General features: G+C 44.2%; 6 protein-coding genes across 6 annotated transcripts; 1 reads left to right on the forward strand and 5 right to left on the reverse strand.

Moving 5' to 3' along the window:
• Nucleotides 1–633: 633 nt before the first annotated feature.
• PADG_03035 (uncharacterized protein) lies at nucleotides 634–1,777 on the reverse strand (the record flags this gene model as incomplete). Its single annotated transcript, XM_010760389.1, has 5 exons — nucleotides 634–837; nucleotides 988–1,158; nucleotides 1,262–1,365; nucleotides 1,435–1,534; nucleotides 1,703–1,777. 5 exons carry the CDS (start codon nucleotides 1,775–1,777, stop codon nucleotides 634–636), a joined length of 654 nt encoding a protein of 217 aa, XP_010758691.1.
• Nucleotides 1,778–2,524: 747 nt separating this feature from the next.
• On the reverse strand, nucleotides 2,525–2,848 carry PADG_03036 (uncharacterized protein; the record flags this gene model as incomplete). Its single annotated transcript, XM_010760390.1, has 1 exon — nucleotides 2,525–2,848. The coding sequence occupies one exon, from the start codon at nucleotides 2,846–2,848 to the stop codon at nucleotides 2,525–2,527; it is 324 nt and encodes a 107-aa protein (XP_010758692.1).
• Nucleotides 2,849–3,056: 208 nt separating this feature from the next.
• Nucleotides 3,057–5,567, forward strand: PADG_03037 (uncharacterized protein; the record flags this gene model as incomplete). The annotated part of the gene is made up of 1 exon (XM_010759941.1): nucleotides 3,057–5,567. The coding sequence occupies one exon, from the start codon at nucleotides 3,057–3,059 to the stop codon at nucleotides 5,565–5,567; it is 2,511 nt and encodes an 836-aa protein (XP_010758243.1).
• Nucleotides 5,568–6,921: 1,354 nt separating this feature from the next.
• Nucleotides 6,922–10,578, reverse strand: PADG_03038 (uncharacterized protein; the record flags this gene model as incomplete). Its single annotated transcript, XM_010760391.1, has 1 exon — nucleotides 6,922–10,578. The coding sequence occupies one exon, from the start codon at nucleotides 10,576–10,578 to the stop codon at nucleotides 6,922–6,924; it is 3,657 nt and encodes a 1,218-aa protein (XP_010758693.1).
• A 3,970-nt stretch (nucleotides 10,579–14,548) lies between these two features.
• On the reverse strand, nucleotides 14,549–16,781 carry PADG_03039 (uncharacterized protein; the record flags this gene model as incomplete). The annotated part of the gene is made up of 3 exons (XM_010759942.1): nucleotides 14,549–14,593; nucleotides 14,701–16,596; nucleotides 16,665–16,781. The coding sequence occupies 3 exons, from the start codon at nucleotides 16,779–16,781 to the stop codon at nucleotides 14,549–14,551; spliced, it is 2,058 nt and encodes a 685-aa protein (XP_010758244.1).
• Nucleotides 16,782–20,470: 3,689 nt separating this feature from the next.
• PADG_03040 (GTP-binding protein ypt5) lies at nucleotides 20,471–21,438 on the reverse strand (the record flags this gene model as incomplete). The annotated part of the gene is made up of 5 exons (XM_010760392.1): nucleotides 20,471–20,815; nucleotides 20,895–21,086; nucleotides 21,180–21,206; nucleotides 21,273–21,292; nucleotides 21,369–21,438. 5 exons carry the CDS (start codon nucleotides 21,436–21,438, stop codon nucleotides 20,471–20,473), a joined length of 654 nt encoding a protein of 217 aa, XP_010758694.1.
• Between the last annotated feature and the right edge of the window lie 381 nt (nucleotides 21,439–21,819).

The raw sequence follows: 21,819 nt of genomic DNA on the forward strand, positions 1-21,819 counted from the left end.
TCCCTTTCCCCCCCCCCCCCCCCCCCCCCCTTCCACCCTTCAGTCCTGGTTCTTACACCGTCATAGATACCCAATTCCAATTTTCACCTGACTTTGGCAGGATGAAGATTTACACACCATTGATCATCCCTTTACACTCCATGTCTACCGATATGTGAGCAGTAAGGAAACGGAAAATAGCTTTTGAATTTCGCGGCACCTTCTTAGCTTTTTACAAGTGCCGCTTTACTTCATGTTGCACATTCTTCTCCTCTTCTCGATGCATACTTCCTGCTCATTTCTCCATTTTATGTAAATATCTCCTGGGATATATGGTAGATGAAATGATCTTTTTTTTTTTTTTTGTGTGTGTGTGTGTATTATTCTATCTTGTCTAGTTCTTCTGGCCCGATAAAACATCACTCCCCGAATCGCTGGCTACTGTAAGCCAAATGAATTGACGGCTGATTTTTGCTAGGGTATCAAGAGGAAATTAAACATAACGACGCTGCTTCTTAGAGCCGCTGGAGGGTTTTAAAATTGGCACAGATACATACATACATACATACATACATACATACATCTACACACATAGGTTCATGTTATTAAGTACTCGTAGAGAGAATACCCGAATCGCCATCTCATATTCATTTGTCACATCATAGCCTTAAACCCCTTGTCAGATGTGGTATCCAGGTCTAAAAATGCTGCAACCTGGCCCATATGGTCAACTCCCCAGAAACACTCTGTCTCCCCACGGCCGTTGGTACATTCGAACCAAGGAAGGCCAAAGGAACCGCTTTCCACAGCCTTGTCGCTATTGGCGATCAAACGGTCCTTCATGGCTTGTGTAGACGACTAATATTTGAAATCTCTTTCAGTTATAAAGCGGTTTTTGAGAATGAATGAGATCAATTTTTCAACATAACCTCCCTCATCATCCCCTTGCTTTATTATTTATTTATTTATTTTTATTTTTATTTTTATTTTTTTGGTTAGTGTACGTACCTTAGCCAGCGCATCTTTGGCAATCTCCTTGCCCACAGCAGATTCTAGAACGGGGAGGTAAGTTTCTGGGTTGTTGATCTTTGAGTTGCCTTCGACCCAGAACGCCCTGTATAAGGCATCGAAGCAGGATGGTAATTTTGCTTCTGGAATGGCGCAGAGGGCCCGTTGGACCTATTTGAAATTTATCAGTCAATTTTTTTTTTGTTTTCATTTGTTCTGTTTCTGCCCCGGATTTTAGGATAGCAACGGTTCCAAGGGGAGAAAGTCGACATACACTCAATGTCAAAATAGGGAATCCGTCAGGAAATGTAGGATACATAGGCACATTGAGGTGTTTCGCCCAGCGCTTTCGTTCAATGTTTGTCCATGTGCCTTTGTCTGTTTGCATGAGCCAGGGGTTAGTTTCTAACGAATACAGTGAAGTCATGAAAGCTGGAGCAAACGTACTTTTGATGTTAATGGGCGAAGGGTTGTTGCATGCCTTCAAGATTCCACCGAGGAAGACGGGGACATAGGTCATTTCACATTTTGCGAAGACGGAGGAGTGCTATCGAGGTGGAATCAGTGATGTTATTTTAGAATAAATATATATGCATGACGCTGCCGAAGTATTCTTGTTGATGTCGGTCGGGTGTAGGCAAATCATTCACAGTATCAATGCGTATGTATCATGACAACATATATGTGGCAACCTTCTCACTTGTAATTGACATACTCTGGTAACATAATATGCAATATAAGCAAAAGGACTGACAATGTCCAGATATAGAGTGATCTTGGGAGGGGGCATAGCTGGGACGAGATATATTCTACTCTTTTTTGAATTTTTGGATGCCGTCAATCGGTCGAGGTGGTGATTTGTGGTTTGAGCTGTAAAACTATATATTTATTTATCCAACGATGTACTATTTAATTGCGCCCAACCTTCTTCTTCCCACATGAAACCCCAAGTTCTCGGTTCCCATTAACCACAGATTGGTTAACTCTTGGACACTAAGAGTGTCTACTCTTGACAGACGGAGGAGATTTCGCCGATTTCCCCGTCTTCCGCACCCGGAACCTATCAACCTACCATTAAACTCAATCGTTGACCTCTTCTGTTCGAGTGATTTGGCTTGGAGAATAAGTTCCAAGGTTCTTCGACATCTATTGCACTCGTGTTCGGATCCTGGGTACTTGTTAATAAAGCCCGACAACCCGAGCGCCGGGGGGGGGGGGGGGGGGGGGGGTTCACGAATTTGTCAGCGTCATTGGGAATGGCCCGTTTCCTGCTTCATAGAAACGCTGCAAAATCAAATCGAATGCTGCTGAGCCGAGGCTGATCTCAGAGGTGTTCTGCTGGTTTTGCACAATCGTAAACTCTCGAGGTTGATGTGCTGTTTAGCCTATGGGTTTTGTGTTGTGTCTGGAGTTGACGACAATATATCACTATTTACTTCCCGAAGACAGCACTAGAGGGAGTCTTGAAAAAGCCCCCACCCCCGGCACCCCATGCTAGCTGGGTTACAATGCACATTATTTGCAGCTGGAACCATCATCAACTGATTGTTGCCAGCTGCTGCGCGGTGATCTGATCCAGTTGGCGATCTGCAGCAGCAGAAGCAGCAGAAGCAGCAGCAGCAGCAGCAGCAAGGCCAACGGCTGAAGAAACGCGCCTCTGATACGGATGGTATCCCTGCTCATCCAAAGCGCCGTCAGGTATATGCAGCTGGTTTGTCTCGCTCTCACTCTCATGTTCTGCTGCGTGTGGGAGAAGCCTCCACCGGATGCTTCTATCTGTCTCTCCTTCCTCTGGCATCCAGCGCGGTTTCCCGCATTTGCTCAACCAAATCCCTTCCTTTTGACCAGCTCTTAAGGTCATGCATTTTCTATTTTTCTCTTCTTCTTCTTCTTCTTCTTCTTCTTCTTCTTCTTCTTCTTCTTACTTCTCCCCCCTTCACTTTTCTTGATTACATCTAGGATATCGTTTATGGTTGCTGCGTACCATTGGCTTGCTTATACCAGCATATGATATCTTTGCAATTGATTTTCCTCTGCAATCTCTCACACCATTGCAACTTTACCAACATATGGACAAATCCGACCCTCAAACACCCACTGAGAAGGGATCCGGCCATTGCGCGGCAAATGACGCTCCCAGTCCATTTCTTACACCTAGCGAATCTTCCTTTTGTATAAATAGCTTCCGAGAACTGTCAACAACATGGAAACCGTTGGTAGAGTGCGCAGGATCTTCTGATGTCCCTGGCAAATCAACAATTTTCGTACCGGATCCATCTCCGACCAAGACACTGCTTGATAGTGATGGTGACACTCCAAGATCCGAAACTCTCCGTGGGTCACTTTCGAGAAGAAGGCGGCATGGTGAATATCATCACCGCCCTCCTGTCTGGAACATACGACCTCTTGTTGAGGGTAGCCATGTCAGACATGATGAGGCCTATTCTGATCATGCTGATTCCAATCCTGGACCGACTTGGGACGACGGCTTTTCATCTGGTTCGCACGCACAGCCCGATGGGGTGCGGCCTAGAGCTATTGGCGAGCCGAACATGCTTCCGGCCTCTGCAATGTGTGATAACATGTTCCCTCCGCTTGAAGAGTCTTTTTTCGACGCCGAACTAGAGGCGATGGCCTCCTCTTGGTCTAACGAGCCTTTAATAGTGGGCGTGGTTGGGACAGACAGTGAAGACAGCGGGTCAGATGGCTGCTGGAGCATCAGATGGGCGGACGCAACTGATGTGGTGGTACTAGATGAACCATTGGCTTTCACGGATGGTAGCCCCAGCTCCAGGCGCAGCACTACCCCAAGCCCAAACCCCAGCCTTATTCCCTTGAGGCACTTCCCGTCGAGGTCCACGCATCCTCCAAACCGCCCGGCGGATCCACTTCAATCCCACCGCCAAGCCGGATTCACCTCGCCTGCATCCGATCGTAGAGTTCTGTATGGTAGCGACGAAGCCGGGCCTTCACGTCCTGTCGATATCAATGGCCGTTATTTTGGCAAGAATGAACCTGTCCAGCGAGAAGAGAAAGAAGCTAGTGCCCACTTTTTAATCGTAAAAGCTCCTTCACTTTCCCCAGTAATAGAACAACCACAAGATGAGAATTCAACACCCAAGGAACTTGAGGAGACACGTGGTCATTCTGAATGTCACGAAATATGCCCAGTCCCCTCTACAAGACAACAGCCTCAATATGACAACCAGTCACTCAGTCGGCAAGGCGGAATACCTGGCGATTCTGACAATGTCGAGATTTCATTACCTAACCAGCATGCAAAAGAGAGCCGTGGATGCTATCAGCTATCCAGTGAACAACAGGAAGAACATGGCCATTTTAAAAATATTCAATCCTCCCCAACTACGTCGCGATTACACCGGCCCCAAAGTGGTAAAACCCCGTCTAGGGGCCCCACAGGAAGTGCCACAGGATCAAACCAGCAGCCCACCCCTTTTCTACAAGAAATCACGAAAAGCAAGTACTTGACGTTTTATAGAGATATCCGCTGTCTTCCTTCAAAGAGAGTAGTTGGATACCCTTTTGGGGCGAGCAGGAAAAATGGCTGGGCAATTCTAACTGGCTCCAGAGTGATATGTGTGGGCGACACTCTTGTGGACATGGCCGACCTGGATAATTTTCCCATAAGGCTAGGAGACGCCTACATCGTCCTTAGAATATACGGCGATTTTTGGGCTTCGTGTCTGAAGCTGACACTCGAAAATCAAACCTGGGCTTCTTACCCAAGATATGACCGTCACATGGATAGGAGAGAATCTGTCTTCGCTTCAACGGAAGACAATATAGGGTTTCTCCCACTCTGCGCCCTTACCCTTGATGCTAACTTCGGAGACTACCTTGCCCGCCATCCCAGAACGACCAGAGGATCCGGCGATTTGCCAGCAACTGGCCAGAAGGTAGTGGCCCCTAAAAGAACCGTAAGTTTACCGTTGGTATTTAACCATGGTCCTGTTGTCGTCCCAAAGGCGATCCTTCGCCAGGCCAAATACCAACCCATGCCACAAGATAAACCAGCTATTGAGGAACTTCATTTTAAGAGCATCCATGTTGGGCATGTGTTTGCATATAGACCTTCACAAATGATCAATTGCGATCCCGATATGTCTCCTTTCCGAGAGAGGCGCAATATTACCAGGCTCGTGGGCAAGATCGAGAAGGGAATGCATGGCGGACAGAAATCCATACGAGATGTGGGCGAAAGGATTCAAGAATCATCGGCGACATTTGGCAAATTTATTGGTGGGCACATACGAAGAAAGTTTAGCTACTCCGACCCAATGCCTTCTGGTAAACGCCGGAGATTTTTTTCAAACAACCGAACGTCAAATGAAGGGGAGGCGCAGAAAGTTACGGCAGATGCTACAAACGCTTCGGAGCAAACCGAAGATGTAGATGAAAACACTCGAGAGAGAAGGGCAAGTGTTTCGCATGCTTCACAAAACACCACAGGGGCCGAAGGGAGTAAGAAGCCCGTTGGACAATCCCCCCAACAAATTACATCCAACATTCAACCTCTGGGAAGAATCCGGATAAGAAGAATTGTTCCTCCCTTCGATTAGGCATGCATGGTCCTTGTATAAAGAATGGCCCGGAGTTTTGGTGTATAGGGTTCCCACGTGGGATAGCTTCATTTCAGCATTCAGTTGAACTAATTCATTGCAGGCAGCTTGCTACTATTATTATTTCTAGTTTAGATAGTTTTATTGTCCATATAGATAGATACACCAACCACTGTTTTCCAGAGCCTCTTTTTCCACATTTCAACTCTCCCTTTGCGTTGTACGTCATCATGAGCATTGATACCAACCTGCTCCACGCTTGAGAGTGCCTCGACACTCAGTTATTTACGCCATCTTTATTTCTCTCTCGAGAGGAAAACACTCTACGACAAAGACTTTATTTTCCCGAAAGAAAATAGAGTAATGTTGTTTAAAAAAATGTGGGATCACCCCTCATATATATTGAACTCGATCCCCAAACAAACAGACCCAAGACAAAAATTAAAATATGGAATATCCCCAGTCTCATTCTCTCCGTCTTTCGTACGTCCATGCCTCTGGAAATGACTTTGGCTTCTTAGGCTGGGCATTCTTGTTTGGGCCAGGAACCTAGTACGGCGAAACTATGGGAGTCAGACCATTTGTTAGTAGTCCCCCGATGATTGGGCTACCACCATATTGCTGTCTGGTTGATGTCAATATCTGAGAGAGGCGAAGGAGTGTGGAGGGCCTATTTATATTTCTTTCCGTCGGGAGAGTTTCGATCTTCGTGTGTGTTAAACACTTTTCAGGGTTGAACAAAGAAGTCATTTGACTAAGAAGAGCTTGGAATAAATGGAGAATGTTTTCACATGGAAGCTATCAGGTTTTCTTGTGGATAATTTTGGGATGGGAGGTAATAGCTTAGATTGGGGTGAAAGTAACATGGCGACTATATCAATGAGCGAATTCTGAGTTTGGATGACCCTCTTGATAAGTGTGTTCTGAGTTGAAGTTTTAAAGCTCTGAAGAACTGTTCATCGGGTGATGAAACAGTATCAGAGGAGAGTAGAATAACAATGGAATAGTGAACGAGCCCAAGTATTCCACACAATGCAGCGGTATCATAATGGTAGGTTTGGATGGCTAACAACCACTCTCGACAAGTCATGTATGAAAGGAATATGATGCAATGTATACAAGACGATTAGTCCATACCCGGGAATATATTGAAACATGATGCCGCGTTGAGATACATGAAAATAAAAAATACAATAAAGTGTGCAATGAACTGGGACGCTAGTATATGCAGAACAGATAAATAACGATCAATTGTAACAATTCCTCAAACAAATATATGAATTAAAAATGGATAGTATCTCCCTTGAGGAAACCTGAGGTAATAAATATATAAAGGGAGAGAGAGCAGAAGCGTCTAAAGCCACAGAATCCACTTGATGCCCGAAACAGTTCCCCTCCACACACCCCGGAAAATCTTAAATATCATCACAATCAACCACATCCACCACATGGCCCCGATAAGGATCCATTCCAAGAGGACGAAGCCAAAGCGGCTCACCCATCGGAATCTGCGTCTCCGTTTTCTCAAGCCGTTGGCAACGGAGTCGTTGAGCTGCTTCAATGCGAGGGTATTTGTCGTAGCAAGTTCGCTCGTCAACCTCTCAGCTTCGGCAGTGACTTCACGAATGCGAGGGCTAAGTGTGGAGGTCACAAAGGTGTCTAGGCTGTCTAGTTGCGACCTCAGTGCAGGAGAAGTGGTTGAAGAGAATTTTGACATAGATTGCTGAACAAGGCTTACTTCGTGATCAAATCTGGACATGAGATTTCTGGCTGCGGTAGCCACCTCTTCCGAACGGGGGACGCGGGGAATGTTACCATCAGGTTCGAGTTCAGTGTTATTGACAAGAATCGGAGGTGAATCGCGTATAGTTTCGGCTTGGCGGCATATTTCTAGAGCCTTTATGCCCGCTGAGAGTAGATGGGCTCGTATGCGGGCAATTTCTCGTCTATCGATGACAGGCGGACGGGAGATACTGCGGGATGACATACTCCAGTTTCGTGTTGCCTCTGAAATTGTGGGGCGCCTCGAGCCAGAAGGCAATACCGTCAAGTTGGTAAGACCGGTGACTGGAAGCCGATCCCGAGTGACTTGGAGACAGAAGTTACCATTCTCACAGGATGTTCCGGTATCAGCAAGCACTAGGTTCGATGCCACGGAGCTGCTGTAGTTCCCTTCTCGGGAGGCATATATATCAGTGTCGAAATTAGGTTCAGATGGCTTCAGAAGGTTGTTATCATAGCTGGGAGTCGCTAGGTCATCCTCGACTCGTCGTGAACCGATACTAGGCTGAATGGGAACTCCGATTTCCGACATTTGCTGCACTTCGCTCTGATCATCATTCTTAAATGGAGAGGCGAAAACGGGGAGATTGGGGGTATTGTATTTGAGGACATCTATCTTGGGATTCTTTCCTGATAGACCAACAGTACCGCTGACGGAAGGCATTCGAGCCACGTACGACTTTTGCTTACGCTTTTCGTCTAAGGAATAGCTATTCGCATCAACATGGTCAGAAAACAGCTCACTCGAGGCGGTTGACGACTGCCTCGAGTGGCTTGAACCATCCTTTTTCCGAATGTAATCGCCGACTCTGGAAACTTCATTCCCAACAATCTCAGCCAATCTTCCAGATCTGAATATCCCCCGAAGTTTTGACTCTTGTTGATTTTGGGATCTGTAGCATTTGGACGGACTCTCCGGATGATGGGCTTCACCTGCGCTGATTTTGTCGTCAGAATATGAGGAGAGCTTTGTGTCAGAGCTGAACGGAGGTATATCAGTTCTAGCCAGGTGCGTAATGTGGGATAAGCCAGAAGCATTATTATCAGCTAGGGCTGTCTCAAGTTCACCATTTATCCGACCTGAGCCGGTCGAAAATTTCCTGGTGCCAACGAGGCGCAACAACGGTGATATACTTGGCGACGGCGGTGAGGCACTAAGCGTAACATCCGGGACCTGGCGCTGACTGAACCCTGAACCGGGGCTACCGTCAACAGTTCCAGCGAACGAAACATCCTCCCTTCTGGGCTCACTCCTGGCTAGAGATGATGAAGCTGATCTGACGTACCTGCGGGCTTGTGAGATGGGCTGCTCTCGTCCAGAATTGGTATCTAAAGATGGTCGGAATGATGGTTGCAATTTATCTCTCGGAGTTGCTGTATAATCCTTAGTTATTACGTCACCAACATCGTCGGCCATAGAATCTAGGGGTATATGTCTTGACGTCGTTTTATTTGATGGGTCCGAAATCTTCTGCGATGAAAGGCTAATATTGTCATTTTCGATGGATCTCCTGGAGAGTCGCGGAAAATGTCTTCTTCCTCGACGTGTTTCATGCTCGTCATTGCTAGATTCGCTAAACGAAACAGAAGAACGTGACAACGCTTTTCGCCATCTAGATTTGCTGGCATCTCTTGATGAGTGGTCGCTAGATGAAAGATGGGCAGAACCTGTTATCTTGTGTCCGTGCCGTCCGCGATCCGCACCCGTATGATGACGAGAAGAAACGGATATGAAATGAGGTAGATTCTCGTGTGGTGGGAGTCTTTCAACCAGCCGTAAATTTCGGTCTTCAGTTGTTGGGGTAGGTTCACTGAGGGACTCTGGACCCGTTAAAGGAACCGGTCGTAAAGGTGTATCGGGGTGGAAGAGACGATTTCCATCCCGGTCTTCAATTTTAAGTTTATTACCATCCTCTTCAAGCCATGCAGCGTCCGCTAGGAAGTCTGCAGGTGAAGTAATCCAATCCATCCGGGGCCTACGGGGCTTGCTGCCATCCCCTCCGCTAAGAACTCGGGCAGTATTAGATGTCGCTGGAGCAGATTTTATCCGATTATCTGGGGTGTCATCAGGTTCAAACTTAGGAAGCAAAATTCGGTCTTCGGCTCTATGTGTGAGATTTTCATCTGACCCTGCGATTACGTCCACCCAACTTCGTACTTGATCGATATTATCCCATCCTCCAGCCTCGGAATCAATGGGGCATTTTTCGCGAAATCTGACCTTGCGATTACGTATGTATTGAATGGGATTGTATACCCGTCCTTGGGACCCAGATGTTCGATCTAACACCGACGAGTTCCCAGTAGTAACGGACGTTTCATTGAGAGTAGGTAGCGGGGGCAGATGTGGGAGTAAACGTAAATATTCTGCCAAAAGCTCAAAATGTTTTCGAGCTTTTTCAGCTCTGGCAAGTGTAGCACTCGATATCTCGTAAGGCATGAATTCATGTTGCGTCGAGTTTGTACCCGTCATGGCAGATCCAGAAAATTTGTCAATGGAGGAAGATGAAGTATGGCGCGTAGCCACTGATGGATGCCTGCCAACGCCCTGTACGGAGATTGACATATTTGGGATCCTTCGGTCCTGCGGACTGGCACGTGGAACATCCGTATTTTGTAGAGGGAATCGATAAATGTCCCCCGGTATTTCAGCTCTCGATACCACTCGTGCATTTCTTGGAACCGTACCAGAAGACACTATTCCAGACGCACTTCTTCTCCTCGACTCGCTGAGATTTAGCGCTAGGTTGACTATCTGGGCTGGATCTGTATCTAAACCAATAGATGACGGGGCTCCAAGAGATGGAATGGCGGAGGAAAATCCTGATGGAGGAATTTGCGCCTCATCGTGAGAGACGTCCCCATGGTTTATAGTATTAGTCACTGAAGTGGCCAGCGGTGAGCTTCCAACTAAGTGTGTAGTATTGTGCCTGCGATCAACCGTCGCATAACGTTTCGGAACAGCCAGCACGGCCTCCTCGCTTGTCCTTTTACCCTTCCGCTGGCTTCCTGATGTTCGGGACAGAAAGGCAGCCCCTTCAGAGCCAGACTCCGATCTCCTTATAGGTGTTACAGCTGGTTCCAAGAAAAATGAACTGGAGGTTCGGTTGTTCCTATGCCTCCTCGATCCGTGGGTGTGTACTCCATCTCTTGACCCGCTATCTAGTGAGGTATCCTCCAAATCACCTGGCTCCGAAGTGCCCCGCATTCGCCGATCAGGTTGTCGCATACCGGTTCTGACCAGGAGCTAGGCTCTTTGGAGACATCGAGGTTCTTAAGCTGTTTAGGACGACGTCTCGAGGTCTGCGTGTTTGGCCATAGGCATTAGTTGCAGCGGATGATGCGGTTGAAATTTACATGGTTTGGACGCAGCAGGGGGATAGGATGTGGCTATCTACTGAGAGAAGCTGATGTTGAAGAGCCCACTCTATCGCAAACCATATGCCATTGCTTCTTGCTGCCAGGATAGATGGTTGACGTTGAGTTGTCTTTCCTGCGCTTCCTCGTTGATTTCTTGGTTGATGTTTAAGCAGGTGATGGTATGATGCAAACAGTGCAAACAGCACAAACAGTGACAACAAGAACGGGTACTGTTTGACAGCGCTAACTGTATTAGGATTGGTGTCGTTTACTTTACATGTTAACTAACGTAATTCCCAAGCGAGCGGATCACCCAAGTGAGCGGATTACAAAATCATTATATTCCAACTCACTAGATTTTAAATCAAATTATCTCAACATCACAACACTTAATTAAATTAAATTAATTTACACTAGATTGGGGACATCTTATTCTTGTGTGTCTAAGAGTATCATAATTGCTACAGCATTGTGGAGCTCATTAAAGTCATGCAAACTCAAATGATAAAAGATTTACAAAGTTGAATAACTGTTTATTCAATAGATGCAGCAGATGGAATAATAAGATTCTGAGCTTCATTTCTAGTTAAATTGACTGCATGTTGATTTTGATATCTAGATCTATTCTGCTTTTTACATTTCTATCTCATTCACATTGAATATATGAGAATATAGTTTATTTTGACACATTGACTAATATAATTACAGTTATTTATTTTTAATTTCCAGAGTATAAAAGCTTTGTCTGACTGTATCACTCACTGCTAGTAATAATCTTAAGAGAATAGAGTCTTATTGCAAAGTCAATCTCATTAAAGTTGTATGTATTCTTTAACAGAATTTTATACTTGGCAATTGTATTTTTTAAGATCTTAAATCAAGTTTGAATAATTTTTATATCCTCATATTTAATCTGATCATGATTATAGCATCTGATGCGTACAAGCAATCGAATAGGTAGGATAAATCATGTCTGATTCTCTTCTAATAAGATGGGCGGATGTCCTGCTATATATATATACACTATAATCACTCTATATGGTAGGAGCAATTGCATAGGATAGGAAATATAGGAAAGATTAGGGCCTCTGAGTGGATTAGGGAGGGGCGAATAGAGAGTGGATACTAATATAGGAAGGGGCGGAAGAATAGGGGCGGAAGAATAGGGGCGGAACGCCACAGCATCTGAAATAATGAGTCTGTAGCTCAAAACAATGTGCCACTAGATTTGACACCTAGTTTTTGCCAACATAAGGGGGGGGGGGGGTAGTGATAGAGATGATAAAATTCTTTAAGTAAGAAGATAATTAATTATATTTTTAATAAATACCAGCTGTGGGGGAAATATTTATTTAGCTTGATTTAGTATCTATTCAACTAACCTATTCTCTTCAGCCTAGGTTAATTTAATTAAACTTATATATAGATTCATGCAAGTAGTCTGATCATTGAGTTGATAATTTAAAGTAAAGAATAATATATTAAATACACATATAGCTTTACAGATTAAGGATATTTCTTGCTTTTTTAAAGCATTTATTGTGAGTTTAAGTCTTCTTTCTCTTTCAAGAGATTTTGAAGTATTTTTACTATAAATTGATAGCATAATTATATATTAAAATGGAGGAGTAATTAAATGAAAAAATATTTCAACATGGTGATTTGCTCACTTGGGTGATCTGCTTGCTTGGGAATTACATTAGTTAGTTAACTAGTTAACTATTTAATATATTTTTTAAGTAAGTATAACATTTAAAGAAGTGTAATATCAATTTAAAATATCTTTTAATTTAACTATTTTTTTACCTTAATATATAATTATATTACTAATTTATAATAAAAATGCTTTAAATTCTTTAAAAAGAGAGAGAAGACTTAAGCTTATAATAAAAGCCTTTAAAATAAAGAAATTACTTCAATTCATAAAGCTACTTACTTATTTAATATCTTTTATTTTATTTTAACCTATTGACTGAAATGACTAGCAATTAAAAATGAATTTATATGCAAATTCATATAAATTATCTCTTGCTGAGGAAGATAAGCTAGTTGAATAAGTACTAAACTAGATTAAATAAAGATTTTCTCTACAGTCATCATTGATTGAGGATACAGCTAATTATCTTCTTACATATAGAATTCAATCATCTCTACCACCTTCCCCTCCCCCCCCCCCTCTGCATTAGCAAGAACTGAGTGTCAAATCTAGTAGTATACTGTTTATAGCTCTAAAGCTACTATTTTAAATGCTATAATCATGAATGAGCTAAGTATGAAGATTAGTAGATTATATATGATTGATTTAAAATCTTGAGAGATATAATTACTGAGCATAATATTCTATCAGAAGATATATACAACTTTGAAGAGACTAAATTTGCTAAGAGAGTTTGTATTACTATTAATATTATTACTAGTAATAAGTGCTACAGCAGAGCAAAGCTTCTTTAATCTAGAAATTATAAATAAATAATTGTAATTAAGTCAGTCAATGTATTTAGATAAGCTTTATCTTTTTATATTATTCTCAAAAGCAAGGGCTTGTTAGAAGGGTAGTTTAAAGGCCTTTCAGAAGACTAGAGGCTAGATACTAGTTCAAATGACTGAACTACTGATAAAATAGATCTGAGATAGCTTTAACAGATATTTATTTTAGCAACAAATCTTCACAAAGTTGATAGATCTATTTTTCTTATTCTGAATAACTATGGTAGTTATTTTACTCCAGAATTCAATTAAATCTACAAGAATAATACTATAATATGTTTTTATATACTATCTCATTCCTCATATCTTTTGCAGTTACTAGATATAAGTATTTTTTCAGCTTTAAGATAAGCATATAAGGACCTAGTTCAGCAGTAAATATAGCTTGAATTTAATATCATTTGGAAAATAGATTTCTTAAATACTCATTCTGCAGCATGTGCTGCAGTCTTCAAGCCTCAAACTATTCAAAATGGTTTCAAAGCAGCTGAAATAGTGCCCTTTCAATCTAAATACATCCTCCAGCAGCTGGATATTCAACTATCGACCTTTACCCCCCTAATACAGCAGCTCTAGCAATTCAACCATATTCTGAATATTTCAAACACCTAGTAATTTTTGGCAATTATACTGGCAGGCAAATAAGATTAAAGACTTAGTGAAAGATCAGCCTCAAGGCTTTGTAAAAGATTTTGATCAAATTATCAAGATCTGTAAATATGGGATAGTCAGTGTTACTATTTATGAAGAAGTAATATCAGGATATATTCAACATGAATGAGATACAGAAGCAAAAATGCAAGAGATCTAAGCGCCAAATTCAACAAAAAGTAGGAGGTTTAACTAGTGAAGAAGTTTAAAGTCTTCTAGCTTCACCTGCACCACCTGCAGAGCTTGCAGCACTTGTTGAACAGCTAGTTATTCAATTCCATAAGTCCTTACTATTTGCATCTACTCCATGTTGATGAGCTCCACAATGCTGCAGCAATTGTAATAATATCAGACATACAATATTAAGATGTTCTCAACTGCATGTAATTTAATTTAATTGAGTGTTGTAGTGTTGAGATAATTTGAATTAAAATCTAATGAGTTGAGCTCTAGTGGTTTTGGTGTTGCACTCACTTGGGTGTTGCGCTCGCTTGGGAAATACATTAGTTAGTTACTTATTTATCTTTGACAAAGCAAATGTTTGTGCACATTTACGCTGTGATCCAGCAGTTGAACAAAGGTACGGCATATCTGGCATTAGGTCTAAGCAGTGGTAGGATGCTATGTGTACAAAAGAACGGTATATGGTGAAATACAAGATGTTCCAGGGTAGTCCTATGTAGAGCTTGGGTTTAAAATGATTATTCAACTTGCAAGCATCGGAGACGGGCTTCGGTTTCGATAACCTACAAACAAGAACATACAATGAAATAGTAAAGTCATTAGCGTGAAAGTGGATTACGGATGTGATTAGCTTAAGAAAGGGAGAAAGGAAATCAATTATATCACGTACCTCGAGAGCTTGTTTAACCTCCAGGACCCTTCGCACATCCGCAAGCCAGTCCTTACTTAACAACTTAGCCCAGCCCTTTAGACTGTTCATTTCGCGAGCAGCCTCATCAAGATTACCTTCCTCAAGGAAGTTTTCAGCTCGGGTGAGAGTGCTCTCCACATCATTACCAGCAGGCGACCCATGCTTCTTAAGCATAACCTTGTTCAACACGAAACTAGCAGCATGACTTGTGATACCAGCATTTTCAGGCAACAGGCTTGCTTTGCGAACTTCGGTAGCTACTCTTCGAAATCTATCAACCAGATGAGCTGAGGATGGGATGCCGCGTTGGTAGGCCACAGGGCTGATAGAGTCTATGGCAGCACTAACAACTTCATCGTTAGACGCAAGCTCCTTGACTGCAGCCAATTCTCGAATGAAGGGACGAGGGACATTGGAATTCTCAAGCGTAGTCCTCACGGCATCAACGGCAACCTGGAGCTGTTGGGTTTTCAGGTTAATGTCAATCACGTTGCTCCATCCGGCAGTGAGTCGTTCCAGTTCCGCAACGCTAGAGACTAGTTCAGCCAACTTGCTGAGGCGGCTCTCACGCTCGTGCTCGACAAGGTTCTTGACATCACTGAGGAATTTACGGTTGAGTTCAATGGCCTGTTCAACAAGCTCATTGCGGAGTCGCTGTTCTGCCACTTCATGAGCCCTCTGTAGCTCCGTGTTGATTTTCTCCTGATATGATTGAGCAATTCTTTCCCGTTCTGCCTCAAACTCCTCACGGAATTTAGTGGCGTCTTCAGCGCGCATTTCATCAATATGACGAATAAGATTTGCCGCAGATTTGTCGAAAGAGGCATGTGCATCGTTGATTTCCTTCTGTGCTGATGCCTGAGCGTCACTCTTAAGAGCAAGGATGCGTTTGCCTATCTTCTCCAGCTCCTCCTTAGCCTTGGCAACAGGTCCAGAGAACGAGCTAGGGGCATCAGCGCTGATTACAGTAATTATATCGTTGAAAACCTTCACCAGGTCTTGTACAACTGGTTCATCTTCTGTATTCAGCACAAGATGATCGATAGTGGTAATTGCCGGAATGGCTGGCTCTCTTGGAGTCTCCGCCACTTTGGCAGGCTGAGTTTTCACACCCTCTGGCGCTGGCTTGGTCTTGACTGCTTCTTCCTTCTGAGCTGGTGATTTACTGGTCACACCACCTTTGGTCTTTTCAACTGTTTTGGTATCCTTCGTCGCCTTATTGTTATCCACAGCACTCATATGCGGCCCCTTCTTGGAGATATCACTGCCTTCTTGTTGCTCCTCCGCTACCTTCCATGACAGTCCGCTTCCGCCAGGTATCGTCACCTGAGCACCTTCATCTCTAGGCGCAACGGCACGGCGATTGTTCTTCTTTGTAGCATTTGGGAACCGGTTTCGAAAATCACGTTCTTCAAGATAAATAACCGCGTTCTCGCCATAAGGGGCATACTCGGTGAAGAAATCGTAGAAGTTGTCCGATCGAAGGGAGTACCAGACACCTCCAGCATAAGCAAGCCCAGTGGTGAGGAAAAGATAAAGCAGGAATTTGCGTAGACGTCCAGTTTTAGGGGCTGGTGGAGGTGGAGGAGGAGATGGTGGTGGGGCCGCTGCAGGTTCGGGTGCCGGTGCAGCTGAGCCGGGAGAACTCTGACCTTGACGCAGAGGAGACACAGGCGCCACCAGCACGGTTTCCGGTTTGAGAGTTGATCCAGTCGAGGGAGAGGCCGGTGATCGTACGTTTAGGTCGCTTGTGTTTGGACGTTTCGTATTTGTCGAGTTTGAAGCTCTCTGGGATACGTCTGAAACTGCTGCAGCACTGGGGGACAAGGAGCTTCTCAAGGCCCCATTAGGCTCTTGTTGAATAGCATAATATCTCTACGTGGTGTGTGTGATTACAGTTAGTAACACACTTGACAGCAATTGGCGGTGCTGGTTGAATTTACCCTGGTGGTGGTATTTGCTCGCCCAGCATTGGAGGAACGTAGCCATTGTGCAGATGCCTTGGGGCACACTGGAGAGGAGAGCAACTGACGGCTCGTCGCAATTGAAGTGCGCAGCATGGCGTGCGGCACTGTCACAAAGATGGTCAATTGGCAGGAGTGAGTTGAGACAACGATGAACAAATATTGTTTGTTAGCTTGGCCTGCTTGAGATTTGGTCTTCGGGGTTTTTAGTGTTTGGGCTATAACGTAAACCGCCACACAACGCACGCCGCCACACAACGCACGCCCCAAAAAGCCGATTTTTGAACCCAACCTTCCACCTTCAATCATCTACAACATGCCAACCAAAGAAGCTGTAGAGCTCGCAGTGGCTGAATTCCTTTCGCAAGAGGCTGGCAATTATACTACTGTTGCAAAAAAATACGGAATTCATCGAACTACGCTTATGCGACGCGTTACGGGCAAATCAGTGTCTCGAGAAACTGCCGACTCCCTATATAGACAGAAACTTACGAACTCTCAAGAGGAAGAGCTTATTCGATATATAAATCGTCTTACGGACCGTGGCTTTCCTCCTACACCTCGAATTCTTCAAAATCTAGTTGAAGAAATCCTTCAGGAGCCGATTGGCGAGCATTGGATCTCTAGATTTTGTCAACGCCACAAGGATCGCATCAAAAGCCTATATTTACGAGCAATTGATCAAAAACGCAAGAGAGCTGATAATTCTGAGTATTTTCAGCACTTTTTCCAGCTTGTATTTGATTGATTTTTATTTACATTGCCTGCAATTTAATGAGGGGTTGCTAATGCTTGAGCATCTTAGCTAGACGAAAAGGTCAAAAAATTCAACATTCGACCATCTAATACGTGGAATCTTGATGAGAAGGGCTTTCTTATGGGCGTCATGCAAATCAGCAAGCGAATAGTCTCTGTACAGCAGCTTAAGAGCGGGAGCTTGCTAGGCACGATTCAGGATGGGAGTAGAGAATTCATCTCTTTGCTAGCCGCCATATCAGCCAGTGGAAGGTCAACGCCGCCAGGTCTTATATATCAGTCAGACTCCGGGGATTTGCAAGATACGTGGCTAGAAGATTTTGATTCTAAAGAGCATGAGGTCTTTTTTGCTGCCTCCCCGAACGGCTGGAGCAGTGATCAATATGGATTACATTGGCTGCAACGGGTCTTTAATCCTCATACAAAGGCTAGGAATGGAGCCTGGCGCCTGCTCATCCTTGACGGCCATTCTTCTCATGTCAATATGAAATTCATCAACTACGCTGATCAAAATCGTATTATCCTTGCTGTACTGCCGCCTCATTCAACTCATCGCTTGCAGCCTTTGGATGTTGGTATTTTTGGACCTTTATCAAAGGCATACTCTCAGCAGGTGGATTTATTCTTACGCTCAGCAATGGGAGGTGTATCCATTAAAAAACGCAACTTCTTTTTATTATTCCACAACGCCTGGAAGCAAGCTGTCACGAAGTCAAATATAGAGTCTGGATTTGCTGCTACTGGCATTTATCCTCTCTCACCAGATCGGGTGCTTAGCAAGCTTGCTAGACCAAGCACTCCAGTCACAGCAGAGCCAGTCACACCCACTACCATACGAGGACTGCGACGGGCAGTTAAGAAGTTAAATCAACGGCGAAGAATCTCTACTGGGTTCCGAAAAATCGTTCATGCTAGTGAAAGACTAGGTTTTGAAAAAGAGATTTTGCAGCATGAAAATAAGCTTCTATACGAAGCTTTACGAAAGGGGAAGAAGCGCCGCCAACGTGGAAAGCCTCTAGGTCTTGTGGATAAAGAGAATTCGCGTGCTGCTCAATTCTTTTCACCTTCTAGGATTGCGGCAGCACGTCAGCAGCTTGAGACCGACGAGGCTGCTAAGATTAGTGAGGCTGCTGAAAAAGCAGCAGGCAAGCTTCAACAGGATATATTACGTCAAGAGAAAGCGATTGTAAAAGCTGCAAAGCAAGCTGCAACTCGAGCTCTTAGGCTGGCTAATGCTCAGAAGCGAGAGAGACAAAAAGCTGAGGTTGCTGCTCGCGTGGCTGCTCGTAAACTAGCTGCTGAGCGAAAGAAGACTGATAAGGAAGCTGCTCAGCAAGCTACTAGAGAGTTAAAGCTTTCTAGAGATCAAAATCTCGTTGCCGCCGCCAGATCAGCCAGGTCAGCCAAATCCCCTACAAAGGCCGTACGAAGCCAGGGGCCTGGCGAAAAATCTAACCAGGCCAACCCTATACAACCTTCCCAATCCGGTAATCAGTCAATTACACGCCTATCAGCAAGCTCCCTACGACCTACTTCTTCTAGCAGTTCCTCCACGTCGCCGTCAATTCCTTCTTCGCCCACCCCGCAATTATCACGTTGTGGCCGCATTATTCGACTTCCATCTAGATTTTTGGATTAACTATACATTTTTATATGATCTATTCCTTCTACTAGATATATATTTTTAATTTAAATTAAATAAATTCATGGGTGGTTGAGAAATTGGTGGAATTCCTTGGGTGGTTGCTTGCTTGTAGAGGCGTGCGTTGTGTGGCGGCGTGCGTTGTGTGGCGGTTTACGTTAATTACCAAGCTGTTGGTTAACTACTTTGCCACAAATTGACGTCGGAAATTCGGGCGGCCACCAGCCACACTAACGCGGATGTAGAGGGACTGATGGGAGATCTTGTATCTTTATATAGGGCCATTGTATCATCCAAATATTCAGTTTATACTTTGACTGTGTAATCAATGGAAAATATAATGTCTCAGGAAGGCAGGGATAGTTCCCAGTCAACTGATTCTCTGCGTTGATGTGTGGTTCGTAGCCATCAACGACGGAGTATGAGACTCGGAAAAATTGATATTTGATAGCTTTCACGTCTGGTACATTATTGTGGCCATTTGGTTCTAGAGCGTGAAAGGTGAAGGGTTTCTATGTATCTCACTCAGTGTATCAGTTAAATATTGCACAACACTAATTGCATACATGCCTAGGGGACAGGTAGGTGATGAGAAGGTATTTTGCACTCGTAATCCTTCCTCCGCTGCAGGTGCCATACCATGTTTCTATAAACTATTCGTGTTGCAAAATAACTGCAAAGATCACTAATTACTAAGTACTAACTATTACTGTCATGTTTGATCGTAAACTTTAATGACAAAAGTATGAAGTGGCTACTAAGAGACGGAAAGAATACACAGAAAAGGAGGAATGGACATCCAGGAGCGGTTGGATGATTTGTATATAATGGGAATATATGAAGAAGAGACAAATTATAAGGAACAAAGTAAACGATAACCAAAATAACACCAGGAGCAGGAGAGCATACGAGCGAGGAAGAAGAGGGAAAACATGACAAGCAGAAAAAAGAAGCAAAAAGGAAGACGGGAAGAATCAGGGGAACATGGTCTAATGAGAATGAGAATACAGAGCCGTTGACTGAAACGATAAGCCAATATTTGGGACGAAAGTGAATGGAAATGGGAGGGCGTTAAAAAGAGTTGAAGAGGCAACATGTAGGGATATTATGAATTACCCAAAATCTGCCACAAGCACGGCTGATTCTTTAGAGCGAATGTGATTCCTTAATGAACACTTTCACGTTGCAAGATAGTCATTGCCCTCAGCCACTCTCTGTCACGGGTCGCAAAGATGTCCTTTATTAAGAGACCATGCGCAGGAAAGCTGTATATGGAGTAAACTGGAGTCGCATGTATGGGCGGAAAGTAGGATACTCGTATAGAATGCTAGTGGAAGAATGGAAAGATAGACATTGAAGGGGGGAAGTTAGCACAGAATTATTCAATCTAGCATGAGCAGTTGTTTGCTTGCGGCCCCGCAGCCTCTGGGCGTAAATCGACCCCTGGACGAGGGTTGGACCGTAGATTTCGCGGTCCAGCCTGGTCTAATGGCAGCTTCTTCGCAATAGCCGTGAACAGCTCTCGCACGTTTGTCGCAGATTTGGCTGAGGTTTCGAAAAAGAGCAAACCGGCTTCACGCGCATAGGCTTCGGCATCTGCCGTCTGGATCGCACGCTTATCCGGGCTATCCATGACCAGGTCTAGTTTGTTACCGGCAAGGGCAATAATGATATTCTCGTTTGCCTGTCGCTGAAGCTCCTTCACCCACGATTTGGCTTTGTCGAGGGAGGACTAACGATGGGTTTTGACGATCTAAGTTAGTCTTGCTATATAACAAAATGATGTAATGGTGCAGAGATTGGAAACATACGGCTTGAGTGATATCGTAAACAACAACGGCACAGTTTGCATTCCGATAATACATTGGTGCTAGAGATTTGTATCTTTCTTGACCAGCAGTATCCCATATCTCGAACTTAACAGTTGTACTTTCATCTAGGGAAATGGTCTGCGTAAGGAATGCTGCGCCGATTGTTGATTCACGGTAGTCATCAAATTGGTCCTGAAACACAAACATCAGCACATCATCCACACTTATATCCGACCTCATGTTTTAATCTATATACAAGGCACAGGAAAGCTGCTCAGAACTCACTTTGACAAATCGAAGGACAAGAGAGCTCTGATAGGCAACACTTAGTCAGCATTTCATTCCCGCAACCAACTACCACGGGGTTTCGGGTCGAACCTTTCCAACAGCGGATTCTCCTAAAAGAAGGAACATGCATCAGTAGCTATTCGTCTCGAACGAAGATGAGAGAGAGAGACAGTAAAAGAGACCAACCTAGCAGAACGAGCTTGAACTGGGCAAACCTGGCACCTGGACGGGCGCCAGCTGCAGCTCTTGAAGCCATGACACAGGAGAAGTTACGGTTGAGATGGGGAGGGTGTTAAGGAAGAGGTGAGACTGGTCCTCTGTAGAATATCGCGAGTTACCTATCAGAGAAGGGATAGTTCAGGCCAGGAAGAGTGGTTCATAGACAGCAACAGAGGTGGGAGATGCGGCGTCGAGCAAATGTCGGGATGGTGGCAGCATTTGCTTTTGGGAAGTGGTTCGCTTCTCGGTCGGTTCTGCCAGGATGACGAACGTCAAAAACCAGCCGGGTGAAGAAGCAACTTGCCAGCCTGATTGCTTTCAGCCACACTCACCCATAACGACCACCAAACAAAGCCAACAACCAACCAACCACCGCCAACCGCCACAACCAACTAACTATTTCCTTAAATAATAAAGG

This window comes from Paracoccidioides brasiliensis (genome assembly GCF_000150735.1).
Source record: "Paracoccidioides brasiliensis Pb18 unplaced genomic scaffold supercont2.3, whole genome shotgun sequence".
Lineage (NCBI taxonomy): Eukaryota > Fungi > Ascomycota > Eurotiomycetes > Onygenales > Ajellomycetaceae > Paracoccidioides > Paracoccidioides brasiliensis.